The sequence below is a fragment of the Callorhinchus milii genome, unplaced genomic scaffold (genome assembly GCF_018977255.1).
Source record: "Callorhinchus milii isolate IMCB2004 unplaced genomic scaffold, IMCB_Cmil_1.0 Scaffold4, whole genome shotgun sequence".
In the NCBI taxonomy this organism is placed as follows: Eukaryota; Metazoa; Chordata; class Chondrichthyes; order Chimaeriformes; family Callorhinchidae; genus Callorhinchus; species Callorhinchus milii.
This window is the reverse complement of record NW_024704745.1, coordinates 31,762,940-31,783,111: the sequence shown is the minus strand read 5'-3', so window position 1 is coordinate 31,783,111 and position 20,172 is coordinate 31,762,940. Positions and strand designations below refer to the sequence as shown.

Here is a 20,172-nt window from a genome sequence, read left to right as displayed (position 1 = left end):
GTAGAAAAGTCATTTTTACCCCAAGGTAGAAAAGTCACTCGGTCCAGATGGAATGTATGCTAGGTTGCAGAGGGAAGTTAGGGTGGAAATAGTGGAGGCTCTGGCTACAACCTTTCAATCCTCATTGGATATGGGGATAGTGACGAGGGCTGGAGGCTTGCAAATGTTACAACCTGTTCAAAAGGGGGAAGAAGGATAAACTACAGGCCAGCCAGCCTATCGTCGATAGTGGGGAAACTTCTAGAGTCCATAATCCAGGACAAAATTAATTATCACTTGGAAAAAACATAAGTTAATTAATGACAGTCAACACAGATTTGTTAAAGGCAAATTGTGGGTCTGTTAGATTTGAGTCAACCTTTTGTGGTGATCTCAGTAGTCCAGTTACTGAGATAGCTGGGTTTGCAGTTCTTCACAGCACTGCTGATGACAGCGCAGCCAGCCTGAATTATCAGCAGGGTCTGGAATGGCAGACTGGTCACTGTGGGCAGGGATTCTTCCCACCCATCTCCTGTTAACCCTGCAAGCCTTGTGGTCAGAGTGTTCCTAGTTGGACATGCAGCATAAAGATTCCCAGACAGTGCTTTTCAAATACGGTAAGCTGTGAGGCTTTAGTTGATGAAGCTTCAGCAGGATCACGATATGCATTCTGAGGTCATTCACCTTAACTCTGGCCAACCTACAACTGATACTTTCTGGAATTAGGTAAGCAGGGTAAGTCCCTGCAGGCAGTGCACATTCCATTCCAGGCATAGGGAAATGTCCATGTGTATTTGACATACATGTGTGGAGCTCTGTCTGGTTTGGATACTCACCAAAACCCTCATACATGCTTTTATTACATCGAGGCTTGACTATGCAAACTCATTGCTTGTCAGCCTCCCCAACTCCTCCCTCTATAGGCTACAGATCATCCAGAACTCTGCAGCCTGTGTCCTCTTTCGCACTAGGCTTCGTGACCCTATCACCCCCATCCTCGCCCAACTCCACTGGCTTCCCATCACACGAGGATACAGTTCATGATCCTGGTCCACACCTTCAAAGCCCTCCATGGTCTTGCTGCCCCCTACCTCTGCAACCTCCTAATCCCCTACCATCCTACTCGCTCCCTCCGCTCAGCGGGCTCCGGCCTGCTTCACATCCCCCGCCTCGCTTGCCCCACTATTGGTGGGCGGGCCTTCTGCCACTCTGCCCCACCCTCTGGAACTCCATCCCACAGTCCCTCTGCCCCACCCCCGCCCTTGCCACCTTCAAGACCCATCTCAAGACCCTCCTCTTCGACTGTGCTTTCGATCTTCCTGCTTCCCCCCCAGCCCTCCACCCTCCCCGACTCCGACCCCCAGTTCGTCTGTCCAGCGCCTTGGGTCTTCCTCCCGAAGTGAAAGGTGCTATATAAATGTAATCTTGTTATTGTTGTTATTAGACACCCAGCTGATTAAAAATATTTAAACTGGTGGAAATGTTAATTTCTTTGCAGGTGAGAATTTAATGGATGTAGTGGCACAATTAATGGAATGCTCTACCAGTCAGTCACCTTCAGATGAGGTTTTGCAATTATATTGAAATAGGTTGATTAGGTACTGAATTATAATTTTATATTTGTGTGAAATGGGAAGATGTGTATTCATGCAAGCAATGTATGGTTGGTTTTATAGACACTGAGGAGTGCATGATACAGTATATGAGTTTTGAAGGCATAATATAAGGAAAATATTTATGTTGCAATATGTTTTAAATTTGTTGTTAGCNAAAAAAACTCCCATTAATATTATAGGACAGTAATTTCAAGACCATTGCTTAATTTAAGGGTTTAGAAGATAGTTATGAAGTGGGAAACCTTGTTTTGTAGTTTGTCATATTACCTAGAACATGCAGTGAGATTACTATCTTGCAAGTGATAGCTATTATTCGTTGTAATAACACTTTATGTTGAAAGTGCCTTCATGAGACTTTGTGCCATACTTTAGAACTGACATTAGACTCTGCCATGCAAGAGAAAGTCAGTGAATGAGAAAAACTAAAGTTTGAATAAAGAATAATGTAGCCAGTTGAAAGATGGGAAATACATGAGTGATTATATTAACTAACCCTTCTGTATTAAATCTGCTTTCCAACATTTGCTAGTTAAATAATCCTTTCTGACCTTCACTCATGGGATCATTGAATCTATTTATAGGAAACTCATTGACACAGTGATATCAATTAGACTATGAAGATAACATTACCTTGTACACACTCGTTTATTGTAAAAAATTCAAATTCAAGCAATGATTGAAATTGTATAGTTGTGGTTTTATGACTAAAATATTGAGTTCACCTACAAATACAGTCATTACATTTTGCAGTAAACCCTGTGTTTTGAGATGTTTCCTCACAATGTGAACGCAATTTTTAGTATATCAAATGCAAGGAGTGTTATTTAATGAAGTAAAGCCAGAGAGGTTTTCTTGAAGGTCATCTCATCTCAGAATTTAGAAAAATGTTGGAAAGTGAACAAATCCTAGTTCACAGACTTCTGAACACTGCCCGCCCCACCCCAACTTCAACACAATGATTGCATCTGAAGACTTCAGTGGTGACGGTTGTAGAGGACATGTTTTCATAACTAAAATTAGGAAACTGGCTTAACTCAACCATCCTGTCAATACAATGTATTTTTGTCATGCTGCCACTGTGAAAATGTTTACAGTAGCATTTATTTTTGCATAAAACCTGAAGTCTGGGGAGAGGAGGATGGTATTCAGACCACAAACCAATCGATAATTATTGACTGAAAATCCTCTGTTTCTCAACAGATTGAATGAAACAATCTGATATGAAACATTACATATTTCATCTCAAAATATTTAAGATACAGGTGACATTAGACTTCATAATAGATGTTGGAGACAATCAAATCAAAAAGATCCTTGTATCACTCAATACATTGGTAGAGGAAACAAATAAGACATTTTGACCGAGGCAATTCTCAACTGCTCCCTGCTTTAGAGCTGTTCTTATATGTCTTTATTACACTCCATCCAGCCAAATGGTTAATTTTATTTTCCGCAGTCTCTCCCATTCTCTTTTGTGTTGCTAGCTCTAAGACAAGGTCTTCCCTTGGATCAATTATCTTGCCCATGAGTAAAATTTATTTCACTTCTGCCTGATATTCGGTTCAAATGCGTGGCCAACAGTATAACAAACAACTCTGTTGAAGCCTGGGAGTTGTCCAGCAGTGGAACTAACCATTTTCCACATGAGATCCATAATTTATAAGGAGACACTGTGTTTAATTTGTGTTATTCACAAATGACAGACTGGAGATTGAATGGGCCAATAATATTTTGCTCTCTGGCCTTTTCTTGCACTTTGCCAGCTTACTGAAATGATAATTAAGTCATTTTGTGAGTGTAATAAATTAAACAGCTTTTGATATTCCCATACCAGAAATCAAAAACAACAAGTTGGATTTATATAATGCCTTTCACGTAAGGAGGACGTGCAAGGCATTATATAAATCGATCGTTTTACATGTATTTCATTTATTAGTTCCCATTTTATTGATATTTTTTAATGTCTTCTTTCTCAATCTTTCCACTTTTCTTTCTGATTTGAACTACTCCATTCTTGCCTTTCTGGTGTAGTTGAATTCCCTTGCCAGTTCAACAGCCCTGGTGAATTCCACAGTGATACCATGACACCACTGGCCAATCAGAAAACTGCAGAAAAAGATGAGCATATTTTAATTTTTTGCAATAACACTTATCCTGACCACCGGTTTTGAATCCAGTGGTTTTGAAGCTATAAAATACACTGCCCTTGTTCACCATTTGTTTGTTACAGAACATATGGTCTTCCTCCAGCTTCAAAAGGAATGCAATCTATTTATTCACATCTTATTGACAGGGCAAATCTCACAATTAATATTTGTTCAGTTGTTCAGTTGGTACCCGAGTCTGAAAGTTGTGGGTTCAAGTCCCACATCAGGACTTTGAACTTAGAGTCCATGCAGACAATCCAATCCTTAGGAGTGGATGTTAAATTGAGGTCCCATTTGCCTGTTCAAGTGATTGAAGATCCCATGGCATTATTTGAAAAGAGAAGAGAGTTTCTCTTTCAAAGTGTCCTGACCAATAATGCCCCAAATAAAATTGGTCATTCACATCATGGCTGTTCATGGGACAAAATACACACAAAAACTTTACAGTCAAGTGCTTTGAAATGTCCTCCTAAACTGAAAGACACCATAAATGCAAGGATTATTATTATTATTTATTTGTTTTCAGGTTGCCTGGAGTTAAAGGAAGAGACCATTGAAAACCTTTTAGCAGCAGCCTGCTTACTCCAGCTCTCACAAGTAGTGGAGGTGTGCTGTCATTTCTTGATGAAGCTTCTCCATCCATCAAACTGTCTGGGCATCCGTGCATTTGCTGATGCTCAAGGCTGTATAGAGTTAATGAACGTGGCTCATAAATACACTATGGTAAGTCGGTAAATATTTTCTTATTTCACTCTTCAGAACATATATGTCTCGGTGTTCCCACTTACCACTTCCCACTACCTTCCCACTTTCGTCACTCTACAAACTTGGGCTTGTTGCACATCTATTGCATCCTCTGATCTATCACCAGTGTTCGAGCTTTCAGCTTTTATGGCTCCACTCTCTCGAACTACCTGCCTTGCACTCTCTCTATCATTGTGTTTAAAACCCTGCTAAAGATCTTACTCATTTCAATGTACCTTTGGTTTTCTTCAACCCACTACCTTTAACATTGTATCACATCGATGTCCCATATTAAAGGTGCAACATATATTTTGCGGGCAATTTTCTATCTCTTTCTAGAAGCTTTAGTCGTGACCTCTTGTTAAGAATAACTTGTATTTATATTGCACCTTTCACTTAAAAACAAACATCTCAGAAGCACAGATGAAACCTGAAATGAATAACAGTCCTAATTGTGGACATCTTGACTATATTGCACACGCATTGAAGTCCAACTCATCGATTATACCCTTTAGGATCTGGAAGACTTCAATAAAATCATCCCTTAATTTTTTTTCTAATGTAAACATGCTGGGTTTTCACAACCGTCCCTCATAAATTAGGTGTCTAATTCCCATCTATTAATTTGGGTGCAATATGTACCAATACAACAAATCATGAATGATGTAACATAAAATCTCCGTACAAATCCATATTGTTTTGGTCGACATGACAATTTAAAATGAAAAATTCGAGGCAGACACCAACACTAAATAACACTGCTTATTTACATTTAGCACCACAGAACACAATATCGATAGCCTAATAATAAATCTCCTTTAACATGTGGTTCTTTAAAAAAAACTCATCTGTGCTGTTCTTATGGTGCAGTATATTAAACAATCTGGCAGCAATAAAACAATGTCAACGTACTGCATTACCCTGGAACAGCTTAGAACTAAACTATTGCACATGTCATGTTTGATATTGAAACGTCTGACACAATCCATACAATGTGATCAAGTAGCAGCTGAGAATGTCTTAGCTGCTCAATAGTTATTACTGAATTTTATTAAAGCTGCAATATACATCGAGATTCAATAACCTTCAATAGTAATGAAGATATGTTAATGAGGTGTTAAGAACAATAAAAAAGAATAGCAAAAATGAAAAAGCAATGTTTGTCATAGTTTGTGAAAGAGGCAGCAGTCAGAAATATGATGGAAGTCTCAGTCCTGCAGTGCTAAAGGATTTTGAAATAAGTATAGCAGCAGGCTGCAAGGGATTGTATTATAACATTGACATAAATATATTACAATATTCACCACTTAACACTACTTGTTAACCCTTCTGAAACGCTGGGATAAAACTTACGGCATTTCATAACACATTCCTCATTGTGCCTGGGCATCCTGAAGCTACAACGATTGTGGAGATTGATGCTCGAGTGCAGCTAAAACACATTGCGGACTTATTTCCATTGTGTCCTATGAAACTGCACACACTGCTGCCTTTGGGATCTAAAATCAAACTCTGGGCAGGCATTCCTGTATCAAAGATTTTAAAGACAACTGCACAAAGGAACAATTCAAATGTGGATACGTCTGGTGGTGTTTGGTACACTAAAACTCGCATAAGTTTTATTTTTCTATTAAAAAAATGTTAAAAATAATAATTTGATCACTTCAATCCATGACTGTTTGTAGGGCACTGCTGTGCACAAGTGGCTGCCACATTTCACCCACAAAACATATAATCAATTCACTTTACAGTATATTCTGTGAAGCACTTTGAGACATCTAGAAGATGTGATAAGGCATGCAAGGATTATTATTATTACTTATAAATCGTAGAAACCCCTAAGTCGTACATTCACCTGAGTCCCATTCAGTTTCCTATCAAAACCACTTGGGTTTCTTTACACTACTCATGTTACTCGCCTCCTAACTCGTAATGCTGCTCCAATAACCTCCATTACTCCCACGCTTACCAGAGGCCTTCAATCACAGGAAATGATGTCCTTACCCATTGACACATGTGCACTTACCGGATGGCTACATTGAATAGCAGGAAACGTAGCCTTCACCCGTTGACACATGCGCAGAAGACTTTCATTTCCCTTGATTCATTGCGAATCCAATGTTTGCCAGTAACAGTGCAGTGTCGGGTGAAGACACATTAAATCATGGGAACTGCGTAATTTAATGTAGATTATTGATTAAATTGGATTTTCTACGACAGTTTGCCGGCAACTCGGACTTTGTGTAAGTCATATTAAATGTTTTGGTCCCGACTGATACAACTTATGTGAGTTCCATAGTATATAATTCATTATATCTCCATTGCATCTTTCACCCTTATTCCTGATATCTTGATTTCTAACCTGGCTTTTCAGCATATGTGCAATGAATATCAATTGTGAATCTGTTTGCTATTACACTGTTGGCATTTACATTTGTGACCTGGGGATTATAGTAGTTTAGTATGACTTGCACACTATCATTTTATGTTTTAAAAAAATGTTTTTCTAGAATTTCCATAGAGATGATTTGAATTTTGGTCGGCACTAAATTTAAATCTACTTCAAATATTCGCTGTGCTATCATTTTATTTTTCTCTTACTTACACTTGTACCGTTCTGGCTGTGCTTACCACTGACAGAGGAGTTTACAGTGGTTTCCCTATGGCAAGAAATAAAACGCCACAACACGTTAGCAATTCAGTTTGTCATGACCTGCTATTCAGAGGCTACAAAATATATTACGTATTTACACTTACATGAGCCAAAGTTGTCACTTTAGCTGAAATCTAATCTTCATTGTTCATGAATTGTGAGCATGGTGAGAAAGGTCACTTTCTCTTAATGTCAGTTCTTCTTATGGCAAACTGAGATTTAGTGCATGATTTTGCAGTCTGAGGTGTATTTACTTTGGCTTTATCTTGATTCTAAGATCATGTAAGATCAGGAAGTGAGAGCAGAGACCTGACAACCCAGAGATCAGTCATTTTTTTAATGAGAAAAAGAACTGCATTGAGATGTGCTATCTCCCAAAGTAAAAAAAACATTCTTGGCATGATGAATTGTCATTTGGTAAGATTACTAGTGTCTATGGAACTAATATGCCTTTATTGAAGGAGGGGAAACATTGGAGGGGAAAAAAGTTAAAAAAAAGAAAATTTTAGCATAGGTTTAAGTGCTCCGGGATGCTGAAGGGTGATGAAGGGTGCATTATAAATGCAAGTTGTTATTGTTGCTCAGTTGTTGCTTTACCAAGAGCATAAAACAGAAAAATGGCAGAGCACAGATGTTGGTCTATAGACATCATTAGCTTGTCTGGTTTCATGGCAGATCTACCGTGACCATAAATAATAATAATGATGAGTAGGCTACAAAGTTCACAGCTGTTCATGGAGCAAAACTCTACACTGAACAGATTTGGTTTCTCTACCATATGGCTCAACAGTTGGAGAGTACGTTAACTCTTTAACTCATTTTCTTTTTGCAATCTGCTTTATTCTACTTGTCTACTAAGTAAAATACAGCAGATCTATCATATGCATGTGAATCCCACTAAATGACTACGAATAGAAAACTATGGGTCTCAAATTGCTTTATTAGAAACATAATTCTAGTGTACCTGACGACAAAATGAATTTTAGGCAGGTCTTCATAGCAGTCTTTCAACAGTTGTGGTTAAAGAGGTAGTTTTTTTTAGGTGGTATTTAAAGACATATAGATGAGGAAGTGAGGGATAGAGGGACAGAGTTTCAGAGGTTTGGGGCATACATCCTGACATGAAAGATGGCATATAAATGTAAATTTATATTGTATTTTATTGTAGATGCTGAAGGCTCAGCAGCAGACTCAAGTTAGCTGAGCAGAGATGGTGAGCAAAAGAGTGAGGCAAGAGAAAATCAGAGATAGCGAGTTGCTAGAGCATGAAGAGATTTATAGATGAAGCTGAGGACTTTCAAGTCAATCCATAGGGCAACAAAGAGCTAACAGTAACAGTTCACTTTAAGTGTCTGCTACAGACCAATATTGACAACACTGAAACATTCTGGGCCAAACGCAAATTGTTTTCATATATATTTAAAAAAGATCAAATAAATCTGGCGAATGAAACAGTTAATCCAAAACAAAAAGGAGCATAAAACAATTCCTGCAGTCAAACGATTCTTCATTGTGAATGGACAAACTGCAAAATGCGGTCTGTGATAATTATCACATGACATACTGCACTTTTTAAAAACTCCCTAAAGACTTGTAAAGGCCTTCCCCCCCATCCTCTTCCCCTCCAATATCTGCTCAAAGCTATTCCTATTTTCCCAATGTGCATCAAACCATTGTCCTCTTTCAACTGCTCATCGGGTGAACCTCCAGTTGAGTCTTGTTTGTGAGGCTGGTGCGTCATTTAGAATCTGAACACCATAATAATAATAATAATAATAATCCTTGCATTTGATATAGCGCTTTTCACGTCGGGAGGACGTCCCAAAGCGCTTCACAGAATACACTGCAAAGTGAATTGACTGTATATTTGTGGGCGAACGCGGCAGCCAATTGCGCACAGCAATGTCCCACAAACAGTCGTAGATTGAAAATGACCAATTTATTATTATTTTTGGTTTTGGAGGGATTATTATTAGGTGTGTGGAGTAAGGAAACTTGCCCAAGGTTTCGCGCTGCCTGGAATTGAACTCAGGTCTCTCGCTTGCAAAGCGAGTGCTCTAACCACTGAGCTACAGGACTCCAGGAATAATCCCATTCACAATAATTTAAACTGATCACTCAATCCATGACTGTTTGTGGGACATTGCTGTGTGCAATTTGCTGCCGCGTTTCGCCCACAAAATATGGTCAATTCACTTTATGTACATTCTGTGAAACGCTTTGAGATGGCTCAAAGAAGTGACAAGGCGCTATGTCAAATGCAAGGATTATTATTAGGTTATTGTATTCCATCAACTGAAAATTAACACGTGCAACAAAGCAATAACCTCATGATAAGAATGAACACAGTTACTAAGCAGAAAGTTAAGTTCTCCCCACAGGTTTCCCCTCATCCACCTTGCCATCAGTCTTGTCAAGATTGCTTATTTAGGTTACACGGTTATTGTGCTATGCGTGTTCTTTTTGGAATTCCAAATTATCTGGATCTATAGAAATGAGAAGTTGTTTCTCATCATTTTTAATTAATTGTTAAGTACTACTTTTTGTCAATTTAAAATATCACCTTGTTCAATTCTATAATTTAGTCTACAGTTCAAACTTGATGCTAATTTTTCATAAACCTTCCTGTCTTGGGAGAATCATGCCATCATTTTAATGGACGTTCACTTAACCTTGGTAACATCTGGAATATTGACATAATCTTAGATGTAGGACCTGGTAATCACAGTGCGGTAATCACAGAGGGGAGATTACTTTCTGTGCATGTTCCACTGTTGATGTGACTTTTTCTCACCTGTGTGGTCATTGTAAGCAGAATCTGTAACCTTATATTGAATTTTCCAAACTTTTTAATTAGGTATGTTACTTTGATCAGTGCCTAGGCCCTGAGAACAATAGCACATCTAACTTCACAAACTGACCTCTTAGTCTCTTTTGTGTAATAAATGGCTTTAATATCTTGGATAATACAACTCTTACAGGAAAAATTAGATGTTGCTGCATTATTAATAGGAGAAAAAATGTTCAACTCCATTCTTTTTTATCACCTTGATGCCACAATTACCTTTGCTATTTGCCTTTGGGAGTGTACATATTGAAGTGAAGAAAGACTGCCATTGAAGTATATAATTATTAAAACACCATCTTGGAGAAGTTTACAGAATCCAAACAAGATACAAAAATAAATTGTATTGTTAATGATTGCAGATTTTTGTTTTATCTCAAGAAAATATTCAAGTTCCTTTATGTATTCTTGACCAATGCATGAATTGCTTCAATTCTTAGCATTGAAATGTTAGTTAAGCCAATATCCTGTGATCCAGTACCGAAATGTCACAATTCACAAAGCAGCATGTTCAATGTCACTTTGGGTTCAATCACTTGGGAGAGTGGGTCTCACCCATGCCTAGACACTGACTGACACTTCAACAGGGGTGAAGTATCTGACAATGTGATAACGTTACCTGTGATTATTATTAAATCACGCATAATGTTTTCATCCCATTAATTCTTAAATTCAAATATTACGCCAAGTGATATGATTAACAGCAAGGTAGAGTTTGTACCTGGGTCCAGGTTTACTCTGGGTCTCTAAATTTATTTTCTTAGATTTCAGGGAGTCCAGAATTTGTCAAATGCTTAAAAGCAGAATTCTTCAAAGTCTGTCTTCTGTATGTTCTTTTAAGCTGAAAACTTCAAAATGAAATTTGAATTCAACAATTTTCCAAATTCCGACTGCTTTGAAATGCTACGTAACTGTAATAAATGGAAACCCAAGTGGAATTTCTCCCCAAAGCTAATTTAGCTTTCAGTCTAATTGTATCCGTGAACATGGGGTTGAAAAAATAATATACAGAAGATAGCAAACATATTAATTGATTACATCTTGGAGTTTTTTAACTAGCGAGGACATTAAGAACATATCCAGCCAAAGACCAGCACACATTGTTTGAGATCTAAGACTTTAATATAAAGGAGCCTGAGATTCTACATAAACTCAAGGGGCTTAAAAACAACAAATCACCTGGTTTGATGCACTGGGTACTTAGGGAGGCAAGGGGGAGACAAAGTTGTGCACCATTGACAGACATCGTGAGAGATCTATCGGGAGCAGGAGGTTCCAATTTACTGGAAGCAAACAAATGTTGCTCCCATATTCAAGAAATATGACTAAGCTAAACCCAGCAACAAGAGACCTATTAGCCTGACTTCAATAATATGACAAATTATGGCGTCAGCCATCAGAAAGAAAGTGGAAGATTACCTTATTAAAAATAATCTAATAATTGACAGAAGCATGGGTTCAGAAAGTGTAGGTATTGAGCCCTCCAGTTTCTTGTGTATATCAATATTTACAGAGCCAGTTGGTCTGTTAGCTGACCTCAGTCAAAGTACCCATAGAACAATTACAGTCAGCCTCATCAAGAACCCCCAAAAGAAAAACAAATAGAGAACCCACTCTTGGTTCCTACCAAGTGCCACCCCCATACTCCCCTTTGGAACATTTTCATCTGGTATGTTGGGTAAGGACAAGAGGATTGTCACTATCCAGACTCACATCTGAAGAAGAGACACTTGAATGACTATTATGAATTGCTGCCTTCAGGAAAACAGAAATGAAAGGATATTGGAAGAGAAATCACTGGCTCTGTTTTTCTACTTTTCCTATCTTGAAGTGAACAGGGAATGCTTTCTACTCTCGAGTTTTTTTAAAAAAAATTCATATTCCATTTTTTGTTCTTTGAACATAGACAGGAAACATGTCCAGGTGTCGATGTCCAATTAATATCTTAATTTAGCAAACCCACAAGAATTTGAAATTAATCTATGTTAATGAAAATACTAATGACCATAAGGTAGTCATTAATTGATCGTGGCACTTGTAGTTCTAAATTTTTACTGTATTCCTATTTTTTGCACTTCGCACTTCAGAGACTGTTCATTTGCACATTTCATTTGACCCGCTCTGCCTTCCCTCACCTCCGTAAGATCACCCGAATCCACCACTACCTCACCCCTCAGGCCGCTGAAACTCTTGTTCATGCCTTCATCACCTCCAGGCTTGACTATGCAAATGCCCTGCTTGTCGGCCTTCCCAACTCCTCCCTCCACACGCTGGAGATAATCCAGAACTCTGCAGCCCGTGTCCTCTCCCGCACCAAACTCCGTGTCCCCATCTCCCCCATTCTCGTCCGACTCCATTGGCTCCCTGTCCTTCAAAGGATCCAGTTCAAGATCCTGGTCCTCACTTACAAAGCCCTCCATGGCCTCGCCCCACCCTACCTCTGCGGCCTCCGAACCCCCTACCAACCCACCCGTTCCCTCCGCTCAGCCGGCTCCAGCCTGCTCCACGTCCCCCGACCCACCATTGGTGGGAGAGCCTTCAGCCACCACTCTACCCCCAACTTCTGGAATTCCATCCCCCAGTCACTCCGCCTCGCCCCCTCCTTAGCCTCCTTCAAGTCCCGCCTCAAGACCCTCCTCTTTGACCATGCCATCGGCCACCCCCCCTGCCCCTCCCCTCCCTTCTCCCCCCCTGATCCCAGCTTGGGTCTGAAATACTGTACACTGTCCAGCGCCTTGGGACATCCTCCCGACGTGAAAGGTGTTATACAAATGTAATCTTGTTGTTGTTGTTTCATATATTAAGCAAAATAATTCTGCTATTAAGTGTTAGGTAAGACTAGAGCAGTTAACATTGAATGTAACTACTTATTAACTATATCCTCAAGTATGATACTGTCTTGAATTAGAGACTATAGTTTAGCAACATTTCCTATATTATTTCCTGTTCAAGATTATTGTATGTTTATACAGATTTTTGTTAACAATCTAATAAAAACGTGAACATTTTACCGTATATTTTATTTAAGGCCTAGTAATAGTAATGTTGGATTGCAAAACGTCACAAAAGCTAATGAATATTTATATTTACTGATTGTTATCAAATGCAGGTAGCCTACCACACTATCATCTGATTTTGGCTTTACATTATGTTTTTACTTTACATTAAGAACAAAAGGCTTTTTTTTACTTTCATGACCAAAGACAGAGCAATTAGAGTCATTGAATCAGCTTGCAGGATTACACATATCTCGATGGAAAGTCTGTATCTCTATAGGCAGGTGCTCTTCAGATAGGACTAAATTGACATTCCAGACCTATGCTGTCTCTCTTTTGTACAATGTCTCCTTGTTGCTCATGAGATTTCTGTGTGCCAGCATCTTCCTTTCTTCATCTAAGAGCACAATAGCTGCCTTTATACCTTCTCTTTATCTTTAAGCACAATAGTGTTTCAAATTCAAATCAATACAAAAGCCATGGTTTCAGTCCCAAAGCATTGCCTAGTTAGCTATTTTTGGTTGGTTAGACTCATTCTGAGTGACTTATAACTTTGCCAAGTTACAAAATGGAAAAAAAGTCCAGGTAATTAGATTTAACTCTTTCTCCAGTGACGAGTCATTATGCTTAATATTTCCTGTTTTATATAACCAACATTGGAAGTACAAACTGAGTATAGTATCAGCAACGACAACTTGCATTTATATAGCGCCCCTCACTCAGAGTAGTGTTCCGAGCGCTTGACAGTGGCAGAGCATGATGCTGACCCAGGGAGAGGGGAGAGGTGACGGTAAGAACGGTTGAAGAGGAAGGTCTTTAGGCACGAGCTGAAGTTGGGGAAGGAGGAGGCAAGATGAAGGGATTGAGGGAGAGTGTTCCAGAGTTTCGAGACACAGTGGCTGAAAGTGCGGCCACCAATGGTATAACAGAGGGCATGAGGGACAAGGAGGAAGCTGCAGCCAGTAGAGCGAAAGCAGCAGGTTGTGGGTTGGGGAGTCAGAGAAGTAGGGAGGTGCCAGGGCACGAAGGGATCTGAAAACAAGTGTGAGGATCTTGAAATCAATCTATTAGGTGATAGGGAGCCAGTGGAGCCTAGCACAAACTGGTGTGATGGGGGTACGGAGTTTACTGCAGGTAAGTATGTGGGTGGCAGAGTTTTGAACTAACTGGATTATGTGGATTATGTGAGTAGTCAAGGCAGGAGTGACATTGGTGGACAGATCAAAGATATCAAGACCGTGTGTGATGGTGAGGTGGAGGTTGTGGGTCGGAGAGTTTATTAAGCAGCATTAACCTGGGTATGACCTTTTACTAATGGGGCAAAGTATGGTGTTAATAATTGAAACCATTTTGAATATAATGATGCAAGTTTATTCCAAATATGTCAACGTGTTACTTCTTCATCATTATAATGGGTTTACATTTTTAGAATTACACTCAAAATTTTAAAAAATGTACATTACAAACACCATGATAGATTTTAACAGAACTATGCTCCAAACGTCAAAGCAAGTCATANTTTTTTTCTCTGAACTATATTTTTTTCTCGACAGCAAAATAATTGCTCCCAGGGTCCAGTATTCTGCCCTGTTGACATTAATAAAATGGGTTAACCATGGGAAGGAAGTGTACTTTTTGCAGCTCAATGAAAAGGCCCTTTGGTGCTCAATTCAGATGCTTACAACTTTGCAATGACCTCCACCAAACAGATGAGTAAATACCTTCTGATGATAGGGACTCACAACTGCTTGCAAATTCAGCATTCTGTTGAGTTCATTGTATTTTAAGAAGAATTTATGCAACTAGAATCAACCTTTTTTCTGTACAAGTATCGTAACTATTTCCAAACTAGAGTGACTTAATATAGTGGTGAATTTCGATTTACAGTAGTGAACGATCTATGCATTTTCAATTCAATACAATTCATTTGCCTACAAATACACAATCACACGAGTAAAAATACTGTGAAGAGCTTTCAGAAACTTTGATGATGTGATAAGGTGCTACATGAAATGAGAGGATTATTATTATTTATTAGTTTTGCAAGATAATCACACGTCCTAATTTTTTGCAAATTGTTTATTATTTATATTTTATCAATATTTTTCTGTCCTCAATTTATTTGTGTATATTTTTTATTTGGTTCTTAGTTTGTTACAGAATGCATTGAAATTATTCTATTTAATATTAGGTTCGATGGAATCCCAAACTAAAGGGCATAGTAGCCCAGATAGCTAGTAGTAGATCTAATTGGGAGTTCAAGAGGGACATCCCTATACCGAGGGTGATGAGAATGCGGAACTCACTGCTGGAAGGTATGGTTGAAGGAAATAACATAAATTTATTTAAGAGAAAACTTAATAACAAGAACAACTTGCATTTATATAGCGCCTTTTATGCAGGGTAGCATCCCGGAGCACTTGACAGTGGTGAAGTCTGACCCCGAACCCAGGGGGAGAGGGAGGGGGAAGATGACCATAAGCATGATCAAAAAGGAAGGTCTTTAGGTGGAATTTGAAAGTGGGGAGGGAGGGGCAAGGCAGAGGGATTGAGGGAGAGACCACCAATGGTGGAGAGGAGGGGACGAGGGACAAACAGGAGGCCGGAGTCAGCCAAGCGGAGCCAGCGGGTGGTGGATTGGAGGGTAAGCAAATTGGATAGGTAGGGAGGTGCAATGCCATAAAGGAATTTGAAAATTAATGAGAAGATCTTGAAATTGATCTGTTTGGTAATTGGGAACCAGTGGAGCCTGGCAAGGACTGGTGTGATGGGGGTACAGAGCTTTGTGCAGATGAGTATCCAGGTGGTGGAGTTTTTGAATTAGTTGAATTTTGTGTATGGTGGTGCTGGGATTACCATCGATGAGGGCATTGGAATAGTCCAGCCAGGAAGTGACAAAGGTCTGGACAAAGGTTTCGGCTGCTTTGGTTGTGAGGCACAGACGGAGTCCAGCAATGTGACAGAGGTGAAAAAAAGCTGTCCTGGTCAGGGAACAGATGTGTGGTAAAGAGGAAAGTTGGGGATTGAACCTGATGCCTAAGTTGCGCATGGGTTTGGTGAGCCTGAGGGAGAACCTGGGGAGGTTGAGGAGTTCAGACCGGCAGGAGAGAAGATGTTGATGGGAACCAAAAAGAATGGTTTCTGTCTTACCGACATTCAGATGCAGGAAATTTGCTCTCATCCAGGCCTTGATGTCCATCAAAAAAGCTGACACGACTCCAGTGGACTGAGAGTCACAGCTGGAGGAAAAATTAATTTGGGTGTCATCCGCATGCATGTGGAAGTTGACCCCTGTCTGTGTATGACCTCACCGAGAAGGAGCATGCAGATGAGGGAAAGATGGGGGCCAAGTATTGAGCCTTGGAGTACCCTGCAGGTGACCCAATGGGGGCGGGAGGAAAAACCTTTTGCCGAGATGTATTGCTGGCAGGTAGTTAAGTAGGACTCCAATCATGCGAGTGAGGTCCCACTAAAGTGGATGAGGGAGTAGAGGCAATGGAGGAGGAAGGCATGATCTACTGTGTTGAACGCAGCGGAGAGGTCTAGGAGAACGAGGAGACAGAAGAAGCCCTGGTCACAGAGGGGATGTCATTTGTTGCTTTGTTAAGCGCTGCCTGTGTGCTGTTGGCAGGACTGGATGGGTTTGGGTAGGGAATGGAGCGAGAGGTGTGAAGAAGTTAATTTTTTTGGCCAGGAAGGGCAAGTTTGAGATGGGTCTGAAGTTTGTGAAGTTGGAGGGATCGAAGGTAGGCTTTTTTAAGGAGAGCAGTGATGACAGCGGTTTTGAGGGGGAGTGGATTGTGTCAGCCAGCAGTGGGTAGAGAAGGGGGAGTTAAGTTACCTGAAGCTGATTGGGAGGGGCTCAAGGCAGCATACATGAGGGAGAAGGGAGAGGTTTGGTGAGATCTTAGGTGTGTCTTAGGTGTGCACAAATCCATTTTTCCGGGGGTAATACCTTCAAAATAAATACAAATAATTTGGTCACTGAATCTACAACTGTTTGTGGACACTGCTGTGTGCAATTGACTGCTACATTTCGCCCACAAAATATACAACAACAACAAAATTTGTGTAGCGCCTTTCACATCAGGAGGACATCCCAAGGCACTGGACAGTTAGTGTTTCGGACCCATATACTGTCAATTCACTTTCCAGTATATTCTGTAAAGTGCTTTGAGACACCTCAAAGGCGTGATAAGCCGCTATATCAAATGCAAGGATTATTATAACTGAGTGTATTCACATACCCAGAAATACAGAGTGAAAGAGGTTGGGTAAGCCACCTGGTTGAGATACTAATCTGTTACTGTTTTATTCTGTGGATCAAAAGTTAATGTCTGCCTGCTAATGGTCTGCCTGTGGGGTTTGTGGAAGTCCATAGCAAACACAAGTGCATCGCAGAAATTTTAGTTTGATTCACAAATGCACAGATAGGAGGGGAGTGAAAGTGGCATCTTGGTGCATCAAGGAATATTTTACTGAGTTTCTCCTCAAGCCTTGTTGCCAGTGTAATAAAGAGGACACTAGCTCTTCAGCTGACGAAGGTTTGCTGCCTTAGAATATTTAGTTTTGACTTTGATTGCAATGTGGCAAGCAGTTGCCTTTTCGAACCCTCTTATGAATCAGCTTCAAACAGAAATTATTGTATTTGAAAATAAATTGCTGGAGGTAAATTTTATTCAAATACTCTTTGGAATTAGGTAAACAGGATGTGTTCCTTCAGGGAGAGAGCACAGCTTCCATTTCAGACTCGGAGAAACTTCTGTAAATGACAATATGTATGTGAAACACTGTCTAGTTTGGGTGTTTTCAAACATGATGATGGGTCTCCGCATGTGCCAGATACCCGAGTGACCAAAAATAAATAGATGAGAAAAGGTAGGGTGGTTATCTTGAAAAGGTCAAATAAACTGCAAGGTCATCCTCATCCAAACCTTGCTTGCAATCTTGGTAGCTAAGACACGTTTTTCTGGGCATATTTGATATGTTTATTGAATGTGTTATTGAATCTGTTAAGAAACATAAAATGTTTCCATCTATGACTAAAGACAGTGGGTAAAAACAACCTCCCTCCCTCATGTCTGCACAATGGCTTGAAATCCCTTCTATGATTTTGTTCTTGCCAGTGGCTACAATTATTATGACACTGGAGCTGAAGTTTCAATGAAGCTTCGTGAGACACCAGTTTAACTTGCTCTGAGTTTGCCATGATGTAGTACTGAAACACTCTGATCTGTATAATGGCAGGATCAAAAGCACTGCCAGGTACCTTAATGACTGGTGATGATATCACATGCCACGTTTTGTGAAATTTATTGCCACACATCAGCAAAAGTACACCTGAAAAGAGTAATTCTCACTTTATGTTATTTCCTATTATTCTAGCAGAGACAGTTTTATTAATTTTACACTATTTTTCACCTATGTGTGTTTGTATACAGTTGACTGCATTAGATTGGAGAACAACAGATTGCAAGTAAATGCATGAACTGAAGTCAAACTTTGTCATTGTAATCCTCTGTGTGATCTTTGTCTCCCATACAGTATGTATGTCAATGAACCCCTTCCACAAATACAGTTTTGTTCCCACTGACAGACTTAATCTTTTCCATGGACTTCATTATTCTGCCTACTGGCTTAATTCAGCAGGCATCAGCCTGCTTCATGTCTCTACCCTTTCTGCTCTACCATCAGTGGGTGGGTATTCAGCCTATCTGCTCCCACTCTTTGGAACTCCATCCAGGATTACCTCCAACTCACTCTCTCTCTCACCTCATTCAAGATCCATCTCAAGGCTTATTTCCTTGACAGCTGTTACAGTCATTTTTTCTCTCCCCACCTTTGTTGGCTACCATCCCCAGCTCGGGTGCCAAAGCCAGGATTGTTAAGCGCCTATGAAAAAGCTCTTGATGTGAAAGACGCTATGTAAATTTGCATTGTACAGTAAAACTCACATAAGTTGTATCAGTCGGAACCATAAAATTTAATATGACTTGCAGGCAAACTTGTATCGATCGAATAAAATCTGATTTAATCGATATTCTACACTGCTTATGCGTAATTCAATCAAGCCGTGAGTGTGCATGTGGTGACGGCTCAAGACTATGGTTCCTGCAGTTCAATGCATCTTGACCTGTTGCCGCATGCACACTTACCATCAATAATAATCCTTGCATTTGATATAGCGCTTTTCACGTCGGGAGGACGTCCCAAAGCGCTTCACAGAACACACTGTAAAGTGAATTGACTGTACATTTGTGGGCAGATGCGGCAGCCAATTGCACACAGCAATGTCCCACAAACAGTCGTAGATTGAAAATGACCAATTTATTGTCGCTTTTGGTTTTGGAGGGATTATTATTAGGCGTGTGGAGTAAGGAAACTTGCCCAAGGTTTCGCCCTCTGCCTGGAATTGAACTCAGGTCTCTCGCTTGCAAAGCGAGTGCTCTAACCACTGAGCTACAGGACTCCACAAAGCATTGGAAACACATTGAATAAGGGGAAATAGAGTTCATCTGCCTCGGACGGATTAAGATTACGTTTCCCGTGAATCAATGCAGCCAGTGCCCATGCGTCAACAGGTCAGGGGATGCATTTCCCATGATTCAATGCAGTTGGTAAGTGCAGGACTAATGGAGGAAAGGGGAACTCATTATAAGTTAGGAAATGATTAATACGACTCGTTCCAAGGTTTTGAATGGGATTCAGTTGGATGTACGATTTAGGATATTATATTGATTATAAAGATAAGACTTATATAAGTTTTAGTTTATTGTATTTTGCAGAGCATCACAGTTGGCTCTTCTGCTGACTGTAAAGAGTGAATGATGAGGATTTAATGATGTTATTTCTTGCAAAACACTGCACTGCATTTTACTGCTAATAGGAACTAGAAGCTGTTTTATCAATGAAGTCACCACCATTTTTGAGCTCACAGTAGCAATAAAATAAGATTAGGAAGTTTTTGACTTTTTATCTCCTGCTCTGTCAATGGGAGTTATCACCACAAGAACTCAGGGAAGGAAACAAGCAGTTTGATGCCTCGTTTATGCAACTGAAAGCAATTTGAAATTTAGTCAAAATGATTAAAAACACAAACAATATTTATATTTCCTTCAAAAAGTGTTACCTGAGCGTCTGGGCATTGTGAATGCAATGTACAGGGTTATGTTCAGTGACAATAAATGTTGGT

The 20,172-nt window shown here is 39.9% G+C and overlaps 1 protein-coding gene across 1 annotated transcript in view; it reads left to right on the top strand.

Annotated features, from left to right (window-relative positions):
- LOC103176929 (kelch-like protein 1) overlaps positions 1-20,172 on the top strand; it is a 146,756-nt gene that overhangs the window by 76,665 nt on the left and 49,919 nt on the right. The window contains exon 4 of the mRNA XM_042334101.1: positions 4,269-4,465. Within this exon, the coding sequence (XP_042190035.1) occupies positions 4,269-4,465 (197 nt within the window). The remainder of the gene's footprint in view (positions 1-4,268; positions 4,466-20,172) is intronic.